This window comes from Oryzias melastigma, linkage group LG9 (genome assembly GCF_002922805.2).
Source record: "Oryzias melastigma strain HK-1 linkage group LG9, ASM292280v2, whole genome shotgun sequence".
NCBI classification, from domain to species: domain Eukaryota; kingdom Metazoa; phylum Chordata; class Actinopteri; order Beloniformes; family Adrianichthyidae; genus Oryzias; species Oryzias melastigma.
The window spans coordinates 31,542,339-31,560,328 of NC_050520.1; the positions used below are offsets into that span (position 1 = coordinate 31,542,339).

Below are 17,990 nucleotides of genomic sequence, written 5' to 3' on the forward strand. Positions count from 1 at the left end.
AGCATTTAAGATTTTTTTTTTTTTTTTGCAAATATATTTACTAAAATAACCGGATGAAATTAAAGAAGAAGAAATGTATTTATATAGCACTTTTAACAAGTAAAAACCATAAAGTGCTTTACAAGACATGATTAAACAAAATATAAATTGAATAAAAGATGATAAAATAAATAAAACAACAAAAGTAAAAAAAAAAAAGTAGAACAAGTAAAAGGCAGTCAAACAGAAAAAGTTAACTAAAAGCCTGTCTGAATAAAAAGGACTTAAGAAGAGAACCAACAGATTCAGCCATAAGGAGGGTTAATGGCGTTCCAGACTTTGGGGGCTACTGCTTGAAATTGAACAACAAACAATTAATATTTAATGAAATCAAATTGTTGGGAATATAACTTCCACTCTTATTTTCTGATAAATAGTATCACTGTTAAATAATAATCTCACTTTTAGAAAACAAAAGTTTTTGCACGTCTTTCCTCACCCTGTTTAGTGGCAACATGATCAGTCGATGGCAGTAAAATGTGTTTAGTACAAATACTTGTGTTTGCCAGCACAGAGTTCAGAATTTTGCCTTTGATGTGTGTACAGTGTGTCTCAGCACTTCTTACAAGTTTGTTTTTCATTTGCACATGTTTTCTGTCTGGTTTCCTTGGCCGTTTCGGGACATTACCGTAAGTCTACAAACTGAGGTGTTTCATTGCCGTATTTGTCCCACAAGGATTCAGTGTTTAGTTGTGCATGTGTTGTGTTTTAGTGTCTGCTGTTCTATGCTAGTCAGTTTGTGTGTTTATTCAATGGAGATGTATTTGACTTTTAGGCTTTAAGGGGATCAATAAGTGTAAGTTAAGGGTTTTTGGCTCATCTTTTGTTTTCTTTATTTTTGTTCCTGTAGCTATTCAAGGCTTTTCTCCCACGAGGAAAATACGCAACTTCGAGGAGGCGCGGGGTCTGGACAGGATAAACGAGAGGATGCCGCCGCGCAAAGATGGCCAGCAGCCCGACGGCACAACAATCAACACAAACGCCCCCAGCAAGAACGGCACTGACGGATAAACAAAAGGCCGCACCTCCCTCACATCCTGACTCATCCCCTCGCCACGCCCGTCCTGAACCCCCCAAGCCCATCCGTTTCCTCCGCTGAAACTGTCCGTCCATCTTCTGTCAGCTCACAATTGGGCGGAGCAGCGACTCCGGCGGATAAATGAAATAGAAGGAGCCCCAGAGCGGGGATGCTACGTCCAGCTGTGTGAAACTACGACTTACTGAATGATGAACCTGTCTGTGGAACATCCAGTCTTATTTATTACCATTATGTACAATAGATATCATGTTTAATAGCTATAAATCAATGATTGAAAATATGTCAAAGCATAAAAATGTATACTGAGGTTCTGTTTCGGAAAAGATTTTAAAACTTGATGCAGAAAGTGCAGTAGCTCTTGGTATTAAGGGGATTTAGTCACTTTAAGTTTATTTCTAAATTTTCCTTAAAGTGATTTAAAGGAAAAGATACTGAACAGTATCATTCTGAGGTTGTTTTTTTTTTTTGCTAAGGCCTTTGAGGATCTAGGTGCAGTGCAGTGTTTCTATAATGTATGTCAAAACAGGGAAATTGAAGACCGTGAGGAACGTAAAGTTTAATACATTTCTGATCATTATTACAATGAACATTTTATATCTAAAACTGCAATTTAAAGAAAGGCTGAGGTCTTATATGTTTGTTATCAAAAGTATTGTGTTCTCTTCCAGTAGAACTGTATTTTGTATGTGTGGCTAACACAGTTTAAGTGAAGGGTTAAGACTTTGTGTGCAATTCCAGTTTGTGTTGCTGGCTCTCCTCTGCAGAGGATGACTTGTGCTCACCTGACGGCAGCTAGCATGTTCTCCAAGCTCCAAACCAAAAGAAGAAAAGGAACCAACAAGGGATTAGCGTACAAATACAGTGTATGATAGTGTCACTTTTGGTGTCGTCCCAGCTGGAAGCGCTTCCTCTTCTGTTCCAGGACAGCCAAATTAAGGGATTTTAAGGCACAAAAAGTTAAAAAAAAGAAAAAGTCTCAAAGCAAGGAGCTGCTGGCCAGTCTGTCTGATGCTCATTCTCCTTCAGAAACCTTTCTGTAATCACCCAAACAGGATATTTTTTCAAACACTACAAATACGGTGTGCGCTTTCAGGGCCTTCTCCGATGATCTGTATCACATTCAGAACTTTGGACTGAGGAGTGTACGTGGAACAAGCGAGACGTTTGACTGAAGAGCTGTCGCTTTGCTGATGCTGAACCCGGACACAATGGACTGAGTCACGCCGCTCAGCAGGGACGATGCTATTAAAGGTACCCGCTTCCACACTCGCAGCTGTCTGCTCAGGCCTTCCTGTGCCGCTCTCTTCACGCTTTTCTGACTCATCAACTCCGGATCACAGAAGGATGCTGGACTTGAAATGCGGAGACCACTGATGAGAGCATGTCGCTTGGTCTTCTCCAAACACATTTATTCTTTTTTCACTTCCAACCCTTTAAGGCTTCATTTAAGTCAGACAAAACTAACTTGGCTGGTGCTCTGACACACCGACTCAGATTTTCTTTTTTTTTTGTCATCAAAGGAGGAGGATATAAGCTTTAGGATGTGGTACTTTCTTGTAAAGTTTTTTTTTTTTTGAGAACATGATGGTGAACAAAGTGACACCCGGAGACTTTTGGTCAGCTCCAGTAATCTTAAAGTTCCTCAATTCCCGGTTTTCGTTGTTTTGTTGGATAGATTTCTGGTTGAGCTCTCTAAATATTGAATGTTTGGGTTTACATTCATAACTGTGATGTTGGAATTGTTTTAAACCGTAAGGCTTTATTGGATGAACCGTACAGTATGCTGACTTCCTGTCAGTTCTTTACACATATCTTGCAGAATGTAAAAAAAAAGGAAAAAAATACAGAAAATTGTTCTTTTAAAATCTTACAATAGCTGTAATAAAGGATAAAAAGCTGTTCTGTATTTGTCATGCGAGGCCATATGATCTTTAACGTAGATGTATCACTTGAAATAGAATAAAACCTAAATGCAGTGTTTTCCTGCACTTGTCTTGCAAATTTTAAAAAACAGAAAGATGATTCTGGAAATTAAATTTAATCCGTAATTGTGTCAAAGTAGAAAGCTTTGCAGCATTATTTTACATTTGATGTTTTCCACGTCGTTCCTCTTAGCAAAGAGTGAGGCAAGTGTCCCAACCTCCCCTTGTAGCTACTTATAAAGGGTTCTTCTAGTTCAGGGGTAGGCAACCTTTAACAGTAAAAGAGGCTCATTTTCCACAAGGAGTCTTACTTTAGTCTTTAAGAAATCTGGATTTGCATTTAAAACCTTCTTTTTTTTAATAATAAATATGAATTTTGTCTATTTTTTGGCACGAACAAAAGCAAAAATATAAAACAAACCTAGCATGTCTCAAAATATGATTTTAACTAAATTTAACTCGTCTAAATTAAATAAATGCTAATTAAGTAATCATTATTTTAAAGAATTGGTATTTTATTTTTCTTTTATTTTTTTGTTCTTTTTTCCTCTCTTTGTCCTCAGCAGTCTTACTCTGCTGGGTTTTGTTATTTTAGTTTGGGGTTGGATCTTGGTAGTCTGCTTTGTTTATTTGTTTTCTTTAGGTAGTTTTGGTTAGGAGGAGCTGCTGACTCAGACGGTTGACATGGCTGGGTCAGTAGTCTCCATGACTTATTCTGTGTTTGGCCAAAGAGCCACCATGAAGAGATAAAAGAGCCACATGGATCTGGAGCCGCAGGTTACAGACCTCTGATCTAGTTGTGCAGTGGAGGAGATAAGTATTTCAACCCCTAGTAGTCATTAAGAGTTCTGGTTCACACAGACCAGTTAGACTCTCCCAATCAACACCTGAATTGAAGACACCTGTTTGAACTGATCACCTGTAGAAAAGACACTTGTCCACAGAATCATCAAAATCTGCTGGAATTACATTGATCGTGCTAATGATTGAAAAGTTACAGTATGTTAAAATTTAAGCGTCACCTGTGACGCCTCAGGTGTTAAAGAGTTAAGAAGACACACCTTCCTGAAGTTTATCAATGAACACCTTCAAGATTTAGACAAAGATTAGGAGAATGTGCTGTAGTCAGATCGGACCAAAATGAGGTCTTTGGTATCAACTCAACCGTGTTTGAAGGAAGAAAAAACTACATCCCCACTGTCAAGCACAGAGGTGGAAGCATCATGGTTTGGGGGTGTTTTTCTGCACAGGGCTACGTCACAGTGTGGATGAGAGGATGTGTGGATCCATGTACTGTCAACTCCTGAAGGAGAACCTCCTTCCCTGCACCAGGAGGCTGTCTGGATGAGTCTTCAACAGGATAATGACCTAAAACGCACAACAAAGACAACCGAAAAAAGGCTGAAGGAGAAGCAGATGAAGGTCATGGAGTGTTCCACTAAGTCTCTGGACCTCAAGGAATGAAATACTTATTTCCTCCAGTGTGGCTGCCACGAACTCTACATTATTGGGAAGTCTCACTTTGCTATATTTGTAGTTTTTCAACCTCATGTAAATGAAGTGGTTATTATATGAACTCTTGTAAAGGACTTCTTCAGGTAAGTAAATGGTCCTTTGGTGACCACGGCTGCATTTCTCAGAAACAAAAACAGATTACAATCTCCTCTGCAAAAGAAAACTTCATCCAGATCCTCGTCGAGTCTTCTCAAATTCTGATCTAGCAGGGCGGTGCTGGGGTGCTTGTGTCTCCTCACAGTGTAAAGCTCTGGATCAAATCTCTTCTGGGTCAGCTCAGTGTCGCCCTGGGTTCCTTTTCCCACATCAGAAACACGATGGATAAGTTAATTAAGAATTCAAACGCGTTCCTGACTGCATGTGGCTTTAAGAGGCAGGATGGACCTGCCTGATAGACCTCAGTAACCCAATAGGAACAAAAAAAAGGTCTAAATAATGGATGAATCCCTGCTTCATTCAAATTTGCATGATTTATCAAACTCTACTTTTAGATGTTAGCCGACAAGTCTGAGTCATATTTAAAGAATCTCTTGTGCCGTTCTCAGGAACAGAAAAAGAGTTCACAACTCTGCTTTAAAACCAGTCATTCTTTGTTTTTATTTGAAATATGTATTCACCATAAGTAAAGTGAATCCATACACAAATTAAAGTATGTTAAATGTACAAATATGCATTTACAAGATAGACAAAAATATATTAATGACATGCGTTTCAGTCTTTTGACACCAACATCAGCTGCAGACATTTTACTTTTTCAACATAATTTACACAAACCTTTCTCACTATTTCAAGAAAAACTTTTAGACATTTATTTCTAAAATGCTGCAAAAAAATACAATTTGCAAATATAGAGATTTTGTAAACATTAAAAAATTCAAACATTCGGTTTCACAGTATTTTCACCTAAAACCTGATAAGATTAAAAAAAAACAATTCAGACAGTTTCAGTCCATCATGGCCTCTTCTAGCAGAAATATAATATCAAATCTAAGATGATATGGAAGTTGATGCCCAAGCGTTTGAGAATTAGAACCGTTCTGCATGGCCCGCGTCTGTTCAGTCATCGTGACAGAGTGACACATTTGGCTTCAAATTCAGCCGACGGAGAGGAAAGAATAAAACGAGAGTGAAGAAGTCCTGATTCTATGGCACGGTCGTAACAGTCCAGTTTGTGCTTGCTGTGTGAAAGGAGGCTCTGCTCCGTGAATCAAATGGAAGGTGAAGAAGCCTCCTCTGCTGCGTCTACTCATCAGACCTTCGGATGAGGAACTGGTCTCAGAGCCTGGAAAAAGAAGAAGATCCATAAATATCTGCAATTTTATTTGATTTAATTGAGGCTATAGAAACTGAATAAAAACATTTTTTTTGAGTCACTGAGGAAAAATTTGTGTTTTATAACCCTTCTACACCTGAGGTGTCACCGGTGACGTTTAAACACAAAATCTTTAACAAACTTTTCAACCGATCAACGTAATTCCAGCAGATTCTGAAGGAGAAAACAGTTGAAAAGTTAAAGAACATAAACACTGGAGCTCCGGTGTTAAGGTGTTAATGCTCTTCGGATACTTTTCTAATGTGCTCATATATAAACAAGATTTAGCTCAAAATTACATTTCTGAGTATTTCTGTATTCAAATTGTTTTGATTCAGGAGCAGACAGTTTTTGTTGTGTTTTTGAAGGGCTGTGGGCTAGTGGGATGGAGTGTAAACAGATGGATGATGGGAAGGGGTGGACTTACTCCGCACCTACAGCCCCGCCCACAACTCAAAGATTAATTTCTACATAGGAACTACTGCCGATCTGCAGAAACTATGTATTATACAAGTTTTTTTTTTTGCTTAAAAACAGCATTATCATGATTAAAGGGTAACCAAACAGGGGAGTTGGAGGCTGACTCCACCCACAGCCAAAATGTGAAAATCCAGTCAGAGGGGCGGGGCTTGGAGAACAGGACTGTTACATTACTGGAGCTGCAGATCATGATGTAAAACTTCTGAAATGATGTGGAACTTAAACGGTTTGACCAATCACAAAATTCAACTGTAATACCTCGATTCAACCTGTAGGGGGCAAACAGACGGTTTTGTCTATATTTTCAAGCTCTAGGATGATGTCAAAAAATGGGAATCATGAGGTGTGAAAGGCGGAGCCTCAGAGATCGAGTCTTCTGAGTTCTGGGAAGGAAAAGGAGCTCGCAAACATAACAAATAAAAAAATAAAGATAACTTCTACTTAGTGTTTTAAAGGTGACATATTATCATCTACATGGATATCAACCAATCAATCAATATACTTTATTAATCTCCTGGGGGGAAATTCATTTCAGAATAGCATGATATAGGCCTTTTAAAAGACTTAACAAAATAATATTCCTTTTTTCCCTAAGCATTAATGTGAAATTCACATTAATTTAAAAGAGACTTCTGTTTCTAGAGATTCATCCTCTCATAGGCTCGTCATGTTCATACTCTTTGGATAAATTAAACTCTTATCTAACCTTGTATTTGCTAGTCAAATCTAAGCTGCTGGGCTGATTTCCTCTCATGTGCCTCTAAAAAATACTTCAGTTTCAGAAAAACCTCAAGTCCAACAAGGTGCACAGACCCATCATTCTTCTACCTCCGTGCTTGAGAACTGGTAGTCCTTTGTTAGTGCTTTTACTAAAACTGGTTTTAGCCGTTCACTAACTTTGTCTACAAAGAATCTCAAATTTCACTTCCTAGTAAAATAACTCCCTTTCTGCAGTTTCAGTTTGAATCAAATGTAATAATACAATTTATTTCCTCCTTACGGCCCTTCGGGTAATTCTATCCGGCCCTCCAGATCATTTTATTTTATTCTTATTAATGGCCCGGTGTTATCTTGCACTCACTTTAGAATTTTGACAAAATTATTAAGTAGAGTAAAATATTGAAAGTTATTTAAGGTTTAAGTTGATTTATTCTGGAATAATATTCATGCATTTTTAATATTCATGATTATGTGAAAAAGTTATGGTTTTAAAGTTTAAAAATTGGCATTCTGTTATCTTTTTGACTATTTTGGCATTTACTAAGATTTTTTTAGGCTATTTTGGAGTTTAGCTAATATTTCAGCTACATGCTAGCTGTTATTATTATTTATTATTATTTTTTTTGTGGGCTAATTTGGCAATTTGCCAATATTTTAGCTGTCTATCAGCTTCAGTGATTTCAGCCATCAGCTTAACACTTTTAGCTATCAATTTTAGCATCTTCAGCGGCCAAATTCAGCTTACAGCATTCACACTAGCATTATTGCAGGTAATGCTATATATCTGGTTCATAATTATGCTATAAAGTTATAAAAAATTAGTTTCAATGTGCTAAATAAATGTTTATCCTGTTCGACACAAGGTGTATTTTGGATTTTGGCCCCTTGTGCGATTGAGTTTGACACCCTGGCATAGACAATAAGATTTAGCTCTTAATTTTTAGTAATATTTTAAGCTAAATCAAACTGTAGCAACGTCTTCAGATGTCAATGGAAGTGCTTGTGCAGCATTGTATTGGTTTCATAAGATCACTTTTGTTATTCAGGGTTCAAAAACATGAAGAACGTACCTGTCGAGCTGCTAGATAGTTTTGGCTCTGGGGTGCAGGCTTCTTCCCTACTGGTGGTGGTGGTGGAGGGACTCCTTTAGGCTTTATTCTTGGAGCCTAAAATTTCATCCAGAGGTTAGAAATGTTTTAATCTGATCGTTTTTTTGCACGTTTATTACTGCTCACCTCTCTGACAGGCGTTGGCTGACCGATGGCTGGTCTTTGGTTTGCATATGAAGCAGCGCTGTTCACAGGCTCCTTCTTCTGCTGAACATGTGATCTGTGATAAAGAAAGGCAAACATGAGATCTGCAACAACAACATCAACCATAATCTTTTGGAAGACACGTTTGGTTACCTTGGTAATGTGGGGCCTTGCCGTTTTTTCCACATGAACCCTGCTACACCAAGACTGACTCCCAGGATCACTAGAAGGATTGGCAGCACGATGCCAACAGTTGCTCCTGCAGAAATGGAGCACAGAACCGTTTGTGAAGCAGCAGTGCAACATGATGCAGCATCACAAAGTCAGGATTCTGCTGATAAACAGATGCTGGGGGATCTAACCAGTTGAGAGCGCACTGAACTCTCCATCCTGTACATTGCAGTTTGGAGGCAACCAGCCGGGGTCGCAGTGACACTCGTCTCTGTGATTGCAGACCTAAAGAAAACACGTGTTTGAACGGGTTTTGGGGGATATAATTAACAGCTTTCACAGTTTTTTTTTCTGTAGAGATTCACACATATCTAGATCATACAATCCACATTTTTCTTAAAATGAAAATCAGCTTGTACTCACTCCGTGTCCTGCACATTTTGCAGAGCAGTTTGTGTTTCGGTAAGCCTTTTCAAGCTGCATGCACTCGTTCTGACTGCACACCTTAACACAAATATGACTATGTTTAGAGGATTTGGATGAGTAAATGTTTGTCAGGTTATGGTAGTTTAGAAAAAGGGCTGAGCTTACCTTTCCATTGCCGCATTTAGTCCCTGTGTCCACTTGTCCGTAGTCTTTGGTGTAATCACCAAAAAATGATGCCTTGCAGTTGCTGATAGTGACTGTGGTGCCGTAGTTTGAGTTGGCATTGCCCCCTTCACAGTAGAGCTTTCCACACAAGATGTCTCTGCACAGAAACCAGTGTTTGTTTGCTGGTGGTTCAGCTGAAATACCTTATCAGATCTGTAAAGTGACTGTTCTCACTGCTGCTGGCAGGGGATGTAGGAAGTGGAGGTGCGTTTGCAGAAGCCATAGTAATTTCCTTTGGTGTTAAAGTTGTAGCAGGAGCTTGCCGCTTCTTTGGCACCTATAAGCACAGGGGAAGATAACTTAGGCTGTTGAATGACTTTTTAAGGTTCCCCTCTGATGAAAATCCTCTTTTTGGAGTTTTTAACATGTCTATGTGTGGCATTTTTCTTAAAAAATAGAACAGTTGTAATATTTCTTCTTTTAAATCTATGTCAATCAAACTGTCATGGACAGACTCTATTTGAGTGAATGATCAGGGGGCGGGGCAACTCAGCTTCAAAAGCCACGCCCCCTCAGAGGAGATTTTAGAAACAGAGGGTTCAGATCAACATCAAAAATGGCTTTTTAAGACTTTGAGGTTGTGGAATTTTGGTTAAAAAAGTCATAATCATAATTAAACCACTACTAGGAACGCTTTTTTAAATTAAAAAATTGTCATAGGGAGCTTCAAACATTATCCCAACAGTAAAAGCAGAGCACGTACCTCCTCCAAACATCTTCACACACTGGGTTGGCCTCTGTGGGCACTGCCCGTTGTAGCAGTACCCCCGGCCTCCGTCACACGGGAGCCCGTTCACGGCAAACACGTCCTCCGGACAGGTGTTGCTTCTCCCATCGCAGTTCTCTGCCAGGTCACAGTCGTCCTGCTTACCGCGGCATTCTCTGGTGGGAGGCAGGATCTGCAGAGAACACGGCCAGCACATGGAATCAGATCAGAATGGTGCAGACACAAGCACACGAAATAGCTACGCACAATACCTGTGTTGACCATTTGAACTGTTTGTGTAACCTAAAACTACTACTACGGCCCGCATATCTGTGATCCTAACACAGATATGTAATTTTATTTTATTTTATGTTTTCTGTCTGGCCATGCGATCCAGACCCCTCCTCTGCAGTCTGTGCTCCTATCTCAAGGGTCTGCAACCTTTAACCTCAAAGGAGCCATTTGGTTCAGTTTCTTATGGACCAAAACCCAGCGAGAGCCACCGTGTTCCCCAAAAAGCTCAGTTTATTTCTGTTTTACGTCCATTAAGCTGTAACCCAATTGTGTAGCTTTTAAATATTAAAATAGTTAAACTCTAACAGTGTTATTTCTTTCTATAAATAAAAAAAAATATATAATTTCTCTTACTTTTGGCATGCAGGTTCCTTTCAAAATAAAATACACCTAGTCAAAAAAGATCTCGTTATAGTAAATTTACTTGAGCTACAAATGCTAGAAGGTTAAGTCAAGCGTGGTGTTTTCTATCAATATGATGCACCGTAACCTTTTTCTTCTTCTTATACTCTCAAATATAAACAGGACAGCATTGGTCTTGAATCCAAATGTGTAGTTTATATACATACATATATAACTAAATAGCAAAACTCACACTCATTAAATTAATTTTACAATCATGTTTGCTCAGTTATCAACACACTGAAAATGTAAATAGAAATAACAAAACTTTATTTAATAAAACAAATGAACCAAAATCGTTTTTAGCTTTTTTCTTCAAATCCAAAGATCCACGATGGAGGGATTGAGCAGCCACATGTGGCTCCAGAGCTTCAGTCCTTTGAAATTTGGGTTTCTCTAAAACTTTAAATATTTGAGTTTAGAAGTATACTGCAATTTTTACACCTCTTTTGTTATTCTACAAATTCCACATTTATTCCACATTAGAGCAGAAAACCTCTATGTGGCCTTTACAAGAGAAATTACATATTCCATGCTTGGAAATTTAAAAAGAGTCACTAAAAATAAAGATAACTTTTTTTTCTTGTTAGTTCTTTATTGTTTGAATATCCTGTAGCTTTTTATTTAATCGTTTTCCATTTTGGTAGAGAATTTAAAATCTGTAATTTCTTAAGCGTCCACTAGAGGGCGGCAGAGGAAGCCTTAGCTGGATGTTTGCGTTTCAGCAGTGGCTCATCTGTGTGATTTATGACTCACCTTACAGCTCTCACAGCACTGTCCTTCAGCACATTGTGAACCTTCTGTTAGTTTGCAGGTGGTGGCGTTGCAACATGGGTTTGTGCACTCCTGTGAAGACAAGATTAGGCTTTTAGCCCACACTTTTTTAAATAAAGTAGTTTTCTGTAATTTGATCATCTCGTTTTGTTTCCATTTCAATCTGTACAGGATTTGGTCTGCAGGAGGAGCAGAACGCCAACAGGTTCTAGTTGTTATGGAGATTCAGTTGACAACAACAACACAAAAACACCAGGGGCCCGTTTCAAGAAGCAGGTTCAACAAATTTAGAGTTCGAACCTGAACTTAGAGTCACTGGACTCTAAATTCTCAAACTCAGGGTTTTCGGTTCCAGAACAGCTGAAAATGTTTGATTCAATCAACTTGAAGTTGTCAGAACCAGAATCAGGTGTGAGCGTCGCGACCATTAAAAGCCCTGATCAATGGAGCAAAGACAGCATGATTCACCATGGCAACGGGGACAAACATCTGAGTTTAGTACTTCCGGCGGCGGAAATTGATAAGTTCCTTCAAGCATATGCGACTATAGGAGGACAACACAGCTGCAGCGGTAGAACAGAGAGAAAATATCTGCAGTTATTTGAATGATTCCAAATAATGAATGAATAATGTCAGGAAGGTTATTTTGTCACTCGTTGAGTAAGGAATGGTTTTTGATCTGTTACTAATTTAACCAGTAATCTCCGTAATCGCATGAATGACCAGTTTTGGTACCCCCCCCTACACACACGGATATCACTGTACGCTAAAAAAGAAACTGTAGCTGCCTGGCATATGTTAAAAAAGCATTTATTTAATTTTAATTCTCAAGACTTAAAAAATATTCGCCGAATTATTTTTTTTTAGGCTTAAAAACAAATTCCGTAGACGATAATCGAACTCGCAAACTCTGCATGCAGTCGACTCGTGTCCTCCAAATCCTCTACCGTCGTAAATAACATTTCCTCTGGATTAATCAGCCTCCTCGTCTACGGGATCCTCTATGAATGAACATGTCATTCTGGTTTCTGAGTGGTGAAAACGTGACGTCTCTAACGTGAATGTTCTCTAAATGTTCATGAGGAACTCATATTTGAACATCTTTCACTTTAAAAAGGGGCGGAGACCGCAGAGAACTCTAAGTTTCCTGAAGAAAACCTGCTACCGACCAGGTTTCGTTCACAGACTCAGTTACCATAGTGATTGATTCTGAGTTCAGCTTAACCTGCTTCTTGGAACGGGCTTGGTTTCGCCCACTTTCCCGGGTTTGAGTTATCTCTCTTTCTGGAACCGAAAACTCAGAGTTTTGCTGAATTTGGAGTTCACGAACTCAGAGTTCCAACAAAACCTGCTTCTTGAAACGGGCCCCAGCTAGAGCACTTCACCTGCACAGACAAACCTTTTCTAGGAATATGAGAAGGAGGGAAGTTTCTCCACAACATCAGCCAGAACCACAGATGTCTGTGCAACCTTTCAGAGTCAGGAGATAACAGAGCAGGTTCAAACTTGATGCAGATTGGAATGTTTTCTGCAACCAAAGCCAATTGTTGCTTCTTGTTTGTGAAATCCAAATTAAAAAAAAGTCAACAATTCTGGAAATTTAAATGGAGGTTGTGTGAAAATCACCAGGAACTACAAATGGAAGAAATGGGCATCTCCACCAATATACATCGCCAAATTAAAAGCCTCAGATTGTGGGCGTGTCTGAAAAAACGTGGGTCAATATAACCTCATATTTTTAATCCTATAATCTCCCCTTAAAGTATAAATTTTCTGTTTGACATGGATGTGATATATATGTATATATATATGCTTTTATATGAATGTCATTTTTCATCATTTCCAGGAGCAGGCTTCAAACAGACTTTGCTGACATTGATGACATGGATACAATGGGAACATTTTTCAGCTGAGAGTGTTTTTCAAAATAAAATAAAAGAGTAGGCCTGATTATTTAAGGAAGATGTGGAAACAGAAATACATGGGTTAGCACATGTTAGCCTCTCATAAGGATTTCTCATTTATTTATGATTTTTTTTGTTTGCTTGATTCAATTGTTAATTTTTTTTTTCCAAAATGCAAAATTAAATTACGTTTATTTTCTCCTTGCCATTCTATTGTAGTAAAATCAAAGTACATAACAAAAAATATATATATAAACATCATACCTTAATTTTTTTTTTTAATTAAAGAAAATGAATCTTCCCAGCTTCACTGTTTCAAAATAATAGTCCCTATATATACCCACTGCCATAATCGTGTCAGATTGAATGTGTTTTAAATATGAAATCTTCCTCCTCTAAAAGTAACTTCAGAGGAAAACACGCAGTGATCTGGAATGAATCGACTTACATTGACAGTGCCGCAGTCACAATGTTCCCCCTCCTCTTTAAAACCGTTCCCACAGACCGGTGGCGTCTCCAAGCTCTTGTAGTCGGGTTTGTTGAGCAGGCAGCTGGGCCTGCGGTCCGTCAGGTAGCGCTCATAGGTGCTGCTGCTGCAGCTGCTGAAAGTGCGAGGAACATTCCAGCTGGAGAAGGAAAAAAACAACAACACACCGTTACTGTAAAGCCACGAAATTATAGATTCTTTTGAGACTGAAATGCAATTTTTCCAGTGCTATTTTTTTTCTTTTAAACCATGACTTTGCAGACATTTGCAGAAAAATCAGCAAAATTATCCTTCATAATTGTCAACTTTGGCCTTAATGCAATGACTTTTGCAGTGTTTATTGCAAAGCTGAAACATAGCTTTGGTAATTAATGTCAATTTTCCTTTGAATATTTAAGAAATCATATTATTAAAATCAAATTTCAGTTAAGTTGCTCTTGTTTTTATAGCTAAAAACTCATTCTGTGCTCAATAAAACATCACTACCACAGAAAAGACTTCTTAGATTATTGATTTGATCTGATTTATTTACACACAGAAAAAAATATGAAAAAAAAAATCAAGTGTCACAGAAACCCAACTGGGTTTATTCAAGACGGTCACAAACTGTCAAAAATAAAATAAAATAAAAAATAGAATTAAAAACAGTAAGTAAACAAATAGAGACCTAGATTGAAGAATCCAAATCATAAAACCTAACTACTGTAACAATTCAAAATCAAATTACATTTTGTGAAAAATAAATTGTAAAACATGTCTTTTCAAATATCTTCCTTGAAGTAAACAAACCTCACTTTTATACATTGATATCTACATTTTTTTTAAGTTTTTTTTTATCGAATCTTTCTATCAAGAACTCAAACTCGTTTAAAAATTTGCTGCCATGGTAACGGAAAAACGTAACTTGTAATTATGGATAGAAGGAAGGTGAAATGTCTGGTACCTTAACAATTAACTTTTTTTTAAGCAGTTTTGACAAATGATTGAATATTTGCTCTGACTGATTATTATTTGATGAATACAGATATCATCAATATTTAACAACTGTCATTTTGAAGAGTGAGTCACTAGGAGCCACATAAACAGAATTTGTGGCCAAATGAACAAATACCAATTTTTTATCACTAAAAAGAATGGGAAAAAATGTATTACATTAAAAAAACTTTCATTTTTAGATGTTTTCATTCATGCATGAGGAAAACATATGATAAATAATTCCAGCCTTTCCAGTTTTTAGCCATCCTGAACCTATTTGCAATCACAATACAAAAACACAGTCAAGAGAAAAACAGTTTAGAGTTAGCAAAAAAATAATAAAAGCCTAATTTAGTTATCATATGTTATAATATTACAAGTATCTGTCTGTTGTAAAATCCATCAAAGTTAACCCTGTGAGCTTTTACAGTCCTTTGCCTAAAGCAGAAAAGAAAAAAATGCTGATAAGGAACATCTGATAAGAGTTTTGTTAGTAAAATAAACCAGTGCAGCTCCTGATTGTATCTCATCTAGAATATTTCTTTCTGACTTCAGCTTCACAGGTTTGCGTGCTCACCTGAGGGCAGCAGCCATTATGCAGCTGTCTCCTGCACAAGAACAGGCGCTGGAGTCGTCGTGGTTCATGCCCAGGTTGTGGCCCATTTCGTGGGCCAGCGTGGCGCCCACTGCAATCACGTTATTGCTGTGATCCTTCATGGAAGTATATGAATCATGTGAGCAAAGATTTCCTGATGTAATTAGCAAAGATTATCTGACAATAACCATGTGGAAGCTTTTTAGATGAACTAGTAGTTCTTTATGAACTGCATTTTTGAGTGAAATGTCTGTTTTTGTTTCATGCATTCATTTATAGCCCCAATTCACAACTGATATAAGTGATTTAATCATGTTTTTTTATCCAATTAAAAAATAAAATTCACTTGCTGATGACGATGTAAATGTTTTGATGATATTTGAAAAAATAAGACACTAATTTTTATTTATTACTGTAATGATAATCATGAATGAACTGTTGTTCATTTTGCATCAATAAAACACAAACATTTACAAAAATTTCCCTTTTTTTAACTTCAAATTTCAAGATCAGCTTTATTCATCCCCACAGGGAAATTCAGTAACTTTTGACACAAGTTCCTTTCAAATTAAAAGGCACCTGTCACATATGATCATCTCAATGCAGCAAAAGACGTACTAAGCATAATATCAGCAGTGATTGAATGAAAACAGCTAATTTCACTGTTGGTAGTGCATATCTGCCTAAAAATGTAAATCTAACAAAACAAATAAAATCTGAGCTAATTAACCCCTTAACGGAGAGGTGTCAAACTCCAAAACACACCTTAGGTCACAGCCTGAAAAGGATAAACATTTATTGAACACTCTAAAGCTACATTTTTAAAGTTTTACAAATGTAATTTTATAACATAATTATGAACTAGATATATAGTATTACCTGTGATAATGCTAGTGTGAATACTGAAAGCTGAATTTGGCTGCTGAAGATGCTAAAATTGATAGCTAAAAACCCTGAAGCTGATAACTGAAAATACTGAAGTTGTTATCAAGCTAATTAGCCCAAAAAATGAAAAAAAAGAAGAAAAAAAAACTTAGCTTAGCCAAAACAGCTCTGAAAAAAACTGAACCTATATTAGCCAAAACAGCTCTCATGTAGCTGAAATTTTAGCTAAACTTAAAAATAAACTAAAAATCTGAAAAAGCCTAAATTAGCGAAAACAGCTAGCATGTAGCTTAAATGTTTAATAAAATTTAAAATAACCTAAAAACCTGGAAAAAGCCTAAATTAGCCAAAAAAATAAAATTTAGCTGAAATATTAGCTAAATTTTAAAATAACCCAAAAACCGGAAAAAAGCCTAAATTAGCCAAAACAGCTAGCATGTAACTTAAATGTTTGTTACATTTTATAATAGCCTAAAAACCTGGAAAAAGCCTAAATTAAAACACTGGAGATCTGTCGTTAAAGGGTTAATATATATAAAAGTGTAAAAAAAGTTCTAAACTCTATGAGAGCCATAAAAATTTAGGATTGCAGCGTCATCATAAATCTGACTCTACCTTTGGCCTCCTTACCTGTATCACCCCAACTGAGTGATCCGTGCACAAAGTCCCAACAAAAGCCAGACCCACAGTTGATCCTTCAAAGTCAATGCCACTGAAAAAACACAAACAAGATGTGTAATTTGTCACGCAAAAGAGTGCAACACTGTCCTATTTTCAGTTTGTTTACTGAAAATAAATTTTTGTTCTTTTCTCTGGTATTGGTAAGTCTATGCACGATACTTGCCAACATTTAGAGAAGTTGGCATAAAAGGGAAATTTTGCTACACTTTTTTTTATCATGCGGGCAGACTCTAAAGATCTGAAGGTTACACAATGTGGTGTGAGGACATGTCTCAGTCACCGTGTGCTGAGATGATGGAGGAATTTGGTGTGCAACATCCTGCATAAGAACTACTGCAAATATCTCTTCAAATTTGACATGATGGGACTGAGTGGATTCTCTACAGCAGGGTCCCAAACTCAATCGCACAAGGGGCCAAAATCCAAAACACACCTTAGGTCACGGGCCGAACAGGATAAAGATTTATTGAACACTCTAAAACTGTAGATATATAGCATTACCTGTGATAATGCTAGTGTGAATGCTGTAAGCTAAATTTAGCCTCTGAAGATGCTAATGCTAAAAGATTAAGATGCTGAAATTGACAGCTAAAACACTGAAGCTGATAGCTGAAAACACTGAAGCTGATAGCTAAAAACACTGGAGCTGATAGCTGAAAACACTGAAGCTGATAGCTAATAACACTGGAGCTGATAGCTAAAAACACTGAAGCTGATGGCTAAAAACACTGGAGCTGATAGCTAAAAAAACACTGGAGCTCGTAGCTGAAAACATTGAAGCTGATAGCTCAACACACTGGAACTCATAGCTGACAACACTGAAGCTGATAGCTCAACACACTGGAACTCATAGCTGAAAACACTGATGCTGATAGTTGAAAACCCTGGAGCTGATAGCTGAAAACACTGAAGCTGATAGCTCAACACACTGGAACTCATAGCTGAAAACACTGGAGCTGATAGCTGAAAACACTAAAGCTGATAGCTGAAAACCCTGGAGCTGATAGCTGAAAACACTGGAGTTGATAGCTGAAAAAACTGGAGCTGATAGCTGAAAACACTGAAGCTGATAGCTGAAAACACTGGAGCTCATAGCTAATAACACTGAAGCTGATATCTGAAAACCCTGTAGCTGATATCTGAAAACCCTGGAGCTGATAGCTAAAAAAACACTGGAGCTCATAG

The 17,990-nt window shown here is 37.6% G+C and overlaps 2 protein-coding genes across 4 annotated transcripts in view; one reads left to right on the forward strand and one right to left on the reverse strand.

Annotated features, from left to right (window-relative positions):
• ppp3cca (protein phosphatase 3, catalytic subunit, gamma isozyme, a) overlaps positions 1-3,054 on the forward strand; it is a 33,414-nt gene extending 30,360 nt beyond the window's left edge. For 2 of the 3 annotated variants that reach the window (XM_024275595.2, XM_024275598.2), the window contains one exon: positions 890-3,054. In XM_024275595.2, the coding sequence (XP_024131363.1) occupies positions 890-1,050 (161 nt within the window). In that variant the 3' untranslated portion in view covers positions 1,051-3,054. The remainder of the gene's footprint in view (positions 1-889) is intronic. The other variant, XM_024275596.2, reaches the window with a different exon arrangement.
• Positions 3,055-5,087: 2,033 nt separating this feature from the next.
• Positions 5,088-17,990, reverse strand: part of adam28 (ADAM metallopeptidase domain 28) — a 21,472-nt gene continuing 8,569 nt past the window's right edge. The window contains exons 10-22 of the mRNA XM_024274630.2: positions 16,755-16,836; positions 15,222-15,355; positions 13,631-13,808; positions 11,261-11,350; positions 9,806-10,001; positions 9,277-9,379; positions 9,043-9,199; positions 8,875-8,955; positions 8,643-8,736; positions 8,434-8,539; positions 8,263-8,356; positions 8,098-8,193; positions 5,088-5,797 (exon numbers count right to left, since the gene is read on the reverse strand). Of these exons, the coding sequence (XP_024130398.1) occupies positions 5,765-5,797; positions 8,098-8,193; positions 8,263-8,356; positions 8,434-8,539; positions 8,643-8,736; positions 8,875-8,955; positions 9,043-9,199; positions 9,277-9,379; positions 9,806-10,001; positions 11,261-11,350; positions 13,631-13,808; positions 15,222-15,355; positions 16,755-16,836 (1,444 nt within the window). The 3' untranslated portion in view covers positions 5,088-5,764. The remainder of the gene's footprint in view (positions 5,798-8,097; positions 8,194-8,262; positions 8,357-8,433; positions 8,540-8,642; positions 8,737-8,874; positions 8,956-9,042; positions 9,200-9,276; positions 9,380-9,805; positions 10,002-11,260; positions 11,351-13,630; positions 13,809-15,221; positions 15,356-16,754; positions 16,837-17,990) is intronic.